Source organism: Pseudophryne corroboree, chromosome 4, assembly GCF_028390025.1.
Source record: "Pseudophryne corroboree isolate aPseCor3 chromosome 4, aPseCor3.hap2, whole genome shotgun sequence".
Classification (NCBI taxonomy): Eukaryota; Metazoa; Chordata; class Amphibia; order Anura; family Myobatrachidae; genus Pseudophryne; species Pseudophryne corroboree.
Window position 1 is genome coordinate 810146503 of NC_086447.1, and position 6000 is coordinate 810152502.

Consider the following 6000-nt stretch of genomic DNA (forward strand, 5'->3'; position numbering starts at 1 on the left):
GCAAGCGTAGGCATGCCTGATATGTAGGTCAGAACGGGAAGTGGAGATATGCATCCTTGATATCAAAAAGACACCAGGAACATTGTCCCCTCAAAGTCCATGGACACTGTCCCTAGTGATTTCTCTTGAATCATAAGGCAAGTGGTATGGATTCTGGGAAGTCTGATTCAAGGAAGTCAGATTCAAGATCTGACTGTCCGAGCCATCCTTCTTTTGGGACCACAAAAACAATATGAAAAGAACCTTTGTTCCAATGTTGTATTGGAACTGGGACAAGTACTCCTGCTTTCCAGAGCCTGTGAATAGCCGCTTACAGAGGTTTCTTCTCTATAGAAGTTGGCAAATAGAGTTGAAAATTCTGAGAGGAGGAGTATTGTCTCGGTAGGGTGGTCTTTGCTTGCCGGTGGCCGGGCTTCCGACGACCAGCATACCGGCGCCGGAATCCCGACCGCCGGCATACAGTCATTTTCTCTTACGTCCTAGAGGATGCTGGGGACTCCGTAAGGACCATGGGGGGTATAGACTGGCTCTACAGGAGACATGGGCACTCAAAGACTTTAGATGGGTGTGAACTGGCTCCTCCCTCTATGCCCCTCCTCCAAACCTCAGTTAGATCCTGTGCCCAGAGGAGACTGGATGCACTGCAGGGGAGCTCTACTGAGTTTCTCTGAAAAGACTTTTGTTAGGTTTTTTATTTTCAGGGAGCACTGCTGGCAACAGGCTCCCTGCTTCGTGGGACTGAGGGGTGAGACGCAGACCTACTTTACTGATAGGCTCTGCGTCTTAGGCTACTGGACACCATTAGCTCCAGAAGGTCGGAACACAGGTGTCGTCCTCGCTGTTCGTCCCGGAGCCGCACCGCCGTCCTCCTCACAGAGCCGGAAGATAGAAGCCGGGTGAGTATATGAAGAAAGAAGACTTCACAGGCGGCAGAAGACTTCAGATCTTCAGTGAGGTACCGCGCAGCGGTCGCGCTGCGCACCACTGCTCCCACACACACTGGCACAGCAAGGGTGCAGGGCGCCCTGGGCAGCAATAATTACCTCAAATAAGACTGGCACCAGGCTTAGGTACTGCGGAGGCAGTATATTATAAAACCCCCGCCAGTATAAAAAAATTGAGCTGGACCGAAGCCCGCCATCGAGGGGGCGGGGCTTGATCCTCCATCACTAACCAGCGCCATTTTCTCCACAGCATGCTGCGGAGAAGCTGCTCCCGGACTTTCCCCTGCTGAACCAAGTGACGGGATAAAAAACGAGGGGGGGGGGGGCACATTTATTTGGCGCAAATCACATATACAAAAAGCGCTGTATAGGCTGAGACTGTGTTTTCAGTGTCTAGTGGCGCTCGGTGTGTGCTGGCATACTCTCTCTCTGTCTCTCCATAGGGCCTTATTGGGGGGGCTGTCCCCATATTCATAGATCCCAGTGTGTGTGGGGGTGTCAGTACGTGTGTGTCTGAAGCGGAAGGCTCGTCTAGGGAGGATGCAGAGCAGATGGTGGTGGTGTCTCCGTCGGCACAGCCGACACCGGATTGGTTGGACATGTGGAATGTGTTAAATGCTAATGTGACTTTATTGCATAAGAGATTGGACAAAGCAGAGTCCAAGGACAAAGCAGGGAGTCAATCCATGGCTTTGGCGGTGTCACAAGACCCTTTAGGGTCCTATAAACATCCCTTTTCCCAGGTAGCAGACACTGATACCGACACGGTTTCGGACTCCAGTGTCGACTATGATGATGCGAGGTTACACCCAAGAGTATTCAATATATTATTATTGCAATAAAAGATGTTTTACATATCACAGAAGACCCTTCTGTCCCTGTCACGAGGGTCTGCATGTTTAAGGGTAAGAAACCTGAGGTAACGTTTCCCCCATCTCATGAGCTGAATGCTTTATTTGAAAAGGCTTGGGAAACTCCAGACAAGAGACTGCAGGTTCCCAAGAGAATTATTATGGCGTATCCTTTCCCCTCAAAGGACAGGTTATGGTGGGAATCCTCGCCCACGGTGGACAAGGCTTTGATGCGCTTATCCAAAAAGGTGGCACTACCGTCCCCGGACACGGCGGCCCTAAAAGATCCTGCGGATCGCAGGCAGGAAACTACCTTAAAATCAATTTATGCGCATACTGGAGCCCTACTCAGGCCGACAGTAGCATCGGCATGGGTGGGTAGCACAATTGCAGCGTGGGTAGGTAACTTGTCATCGGACATTGACACCTTAGATAAGGATAGGATTTTGTTGACCTTGGGTCACATTAAGGACGCAGCGTTATATATGAGAAAGGCTGCGAGAGATATTGGGCTGTTGGGTTCAAGAGCCAGTGCCATAGCAGTTTCTGCTAGAAGGTCCCTGTGGACCAGTCAATGGACAGGTGATGCTGATTCAAAGAGACATATGGAGGCTTTGCCTTACAAGGGTGAAGTTTTATTTGGGGAGGGCCTTGCGGACCTGGTTTCCACAGCTACCGCGGGTAAGTCTTCTTTTTTGCCTTATGTTCCCCCACAGCAAAAGAAAACACCTCAATACCAGATGCAGTCCTTTCGGTCACATAAGCTCAGAAAGGGTCGGGGCTCTTCCTTCCTCGCCAGAGGTAACGGTAGAGGGAAAAGAGCGCCAGCTACGGCTAGTTCCCAGGAACAAAAATCCTCCCCGGCCTCTACAAAATCCACCGCATGATGCTGGGGCTCCGCTGCGGGAGTCCGCACTGGTGGGGGCATGTCTTCGTCTCTTCAGCCAGGTCTGGGTTCAGTTGGATTTGGTTCCTTGGGTGATCGAAATTGTAGGCGTTGTAGGAAGGTCATACAAGTACGTGGAGGCCACACACACTGCTGAGCCTCATTTTGACTTGTTTTAAGGACATTACATCAAAGTTGGATCAGCCTGTAGTGCGTTTTTCCACTCCCCCCCCCCCCCCCCCCCCCCCCCCCCCTTCCCGTACAGGTACAAAAGCATTGCACAGCGGCGATGCTTTTGTACCTGAAGAGTAGCTCCCTGCCAGCGCAGCTCTTGCGCGCTGGCAGGGAGCTACCCATCGCTCTCCGGGTTCGCGTCGGCTGTTTGAGATGTCACGCAGCTGCCGAGGCCCGCCTCCCCTGCACAGTCTGGGCATGCCTACGTTGCCCGGACTGCGCCCCTAAAACGGCGGCCCAACGCCGCCGGCCCGCCCCTCCCACCCAGCGAATGCCTCTGCCTGTCAATCAGGCAGAGGCGATCACTGGGCTGAGATGCCGATCGCATCTCTGACATGCACCGGTGCACTGCGGCACCTGCGCATGCACAGTTCAGACCTGATCGCTCACTGTGCGAAAACGCACAGCAGCAATCGGCTCTGAATTAACCCCAGAGTTCTTTGATAGTTGTGGGCTCTGTAGAGAGACACCACAACACCTGCCCTTATAGCTAATACTATGAATAGCAAGGCAGTGAGAACTTCCTAGATGCTGTTAGTACAGAATGTAGGAGCTATAACAGTTATATATGACATGCTGCTATTACGTTAACTTGACCCCATGCAGTATGGGATCTGAGGTCTGCGCTAGCTTCCTCTCTGTAACCTGCGTTGTAAAATGGCGCCTCAGCTAGAGTGTCCGTTAGGGCACACTTGTAATGGTGCGTTCTGGTTCCTCAGCTAGCCTCACCAAGATCTTTTAGTCAGTGCGCCCCATTTCTGACGCCACAAAGGCGCGTTATTAGCGGGCCGAACCCAGCTTTTTGTGAACAGCCCTAGGCTGTAACTTTGAGCTGCCACCTGTCCGGTCTCCCCGCTAACCGGGGACCCGGACCTATACTCACCGCTGCCTCTTCAGCTGCTGCTGGGTGGCGGCGGACTGCAAGGAGCTCCAGGTCAGCCCTCAAATGACTGGCTGTAAGTATATCCTGGGACCGGTGTCCCAGCAGCCAGGGTCCGGGGTGCTGACCACTTACAGTGGACCGGGTCCCCCCAACAGCTCCCTTGTATAGGCAGGCAGTAGCCAACTGCCTGTCTGTTGTAGAAGTTTTCTAAAAGTGAAAGTAAATGATGAATCCGCTGGAGCCCTCCAGAGTGTGACCAGCTCTGAGGGCACAAATTTCTAAACTGGTCTGATGTGGGGGTGCATAGAGGGGAGGAGCGAGCACACATAGACTAAGGAATTTATTGTGCATCGGCTCACGGACCCCATCTATACCCCACAGTACACTGCACTCTAGTATCCCCTTTGGATGTAAGAGAAAAGGATTTAACAGTAAGTGACCAGAAATACTATTTTGCTTAATGCACAGACATCTAGGGCAAGCTTTTATAAGCCACCTATTGTCGGCGAATTTCAGGTGAAAATTTAAAGCAGCACTCACATTAAGTGTAAAGTCTGGCATGCTTTACATTTAATGTGAGTGCTTTACACTTAACCTGAATGCTGCCGCTTCGTAAATAAAGCCCCAGGTCACTGCCCTATCCGTTCTCCTATTACACAGACATCAGGACACATAACTTCTCCACTGCTCCTCACGTACAGACTTCAGGACACTGACCTCTCCCCTCCTAATAACACACAGACATTAGGGCCTTGTACACCGCCATCAGGCTCATCCTCCACACTCTGACACAGGATGTTTTCTGTCTCCCAGCCTCTCTGCATCAGTTGGAGCAATCCAGAAGTTGACGCGACTTCGAGTGGTGGATAACAGTGCACTGGGGAATACACCGTATCACAAGCCCCCTCGCTGTATCCATGTCTATAACAAGTCGGGTGTAGGGAAGGTCGGAGATGAAGTCCTCTTGGCCATCAAGGGGCAGAAAAAGAAAGCTCTTATAGTGGGCCACAAGATGCCGGGGCCCAACATGACTCCACGATTTGACTCCAACAATGTGGTACTAATAGAGGACAATGGGAACCCAGTAGGAACCAGAATAAAGACCCCTATTTCATCCAGCCTGAGAAAGGCAGGGGGCAAATATTCCAAGGTGATTGCCATTGCACAGACATTGGTATGAGGGTGACCTGTAGGTATCCGTTCTCTTCAATAAAACTTGTATAAATCTACTTACCTACATTTCTCGGTTTATTTCAAGAAATATTACATTCTTATTCATGGTACTACATTGAGGAGCAGTTTTGCAAACCACCATTGAACCTAGTTTATGATACTCCGCACAAAACACCTTGGCTTTGCAGCAATGCTCCTAAATTGACTGCCACCATATATCAAGGTTTTTTCTCTCTTGGGCACAAACTTAGAAAAAAAAAACCACTATAAACTGGCACACAGTGTAACCATTACCTTGAAATCTACCCTCCTGCCACTTTGCTGTAGTTGCACTCATTTTAGTAAAATCTTTTTCTTTTCTTTTTCCTTTCGGTACTGCCTCATATTTTAAATAATAAGAGTGCCGGGGCAACAGGACGGTCTCTGACATAGAGCACTTTTGCATGTGTGAAGGCTTCTTAATACTGTGGGCAAAGTACACCAAGAAATGCACTTCAGATATGCGTCTCTAGTAGTATAAGGCCAGACCCTACGGCAGACAGCTCGGAGAGTTACAGAACTACATTTTGGGCCAAATGTAACAGGTTGTGGAAAGTGCAGAGATTTTGGCGATAGATCCATAAGATTTCAAGGGGCAGGGTGTTTGGGTTTGCTATATTGTTGCTGTAAGCTTCACAGTTTAATCAATGAAATCTGCACTTTCCTCAAGCCACAGCCTGTTATACTTGTCCCAGTGTTGAAGATGCAGGGCCATTTCAAAGTAACTAGTGTTACATATCTACTGTTTGTTACGTGAACAATACTGCATAACTTCCAAATAGATGGAAGATGTATACTTCTTCTTATTATTATTATTATTATTATTACTATTATCCTTATTATTATCATCCTTTATTTATATGGTGCTACAAGGAATCCGCAGCGCCCATTACACAGTACGTAATAAAATGAGCAAACAAGAAAACCGCACTTACAGTACAGGACAAAATAGTACAGGTATAGAAAACCAGGGGTTAGGTGCCATCAAAG

At 49.4% G+C, this 6000-nt stretch overlaps 1 protein-coding gene across 2 annotated transcripts in view; it reads left to right on the forward strand.

Annotated features, from left to right (window-relative positions):
- MRPL14 (mitochondrial ribosomal protein L14) overlaps positions 1-5027 on the forward strand; it is a 76077-nt gene extending 71050 nt beyond the window's left edge. For both annotated transcript variants that reach the window (XM_063918420.1, XM_063918419.1), the window contains exon 3: positions 4612-5027. In XM_063918420.1, coding sequence (XP_063774490.1) covers positions 4612-4978 — 367 coding nt within the window. In that variant the 3' untranslated portion in view covers positions 4979-5027. The remainder of the gene's footprint in view (positions 1-4611) is intronic.
- The last annotated feature ends 973 nt before the right edge of the window (positions 5028-6000 follow it).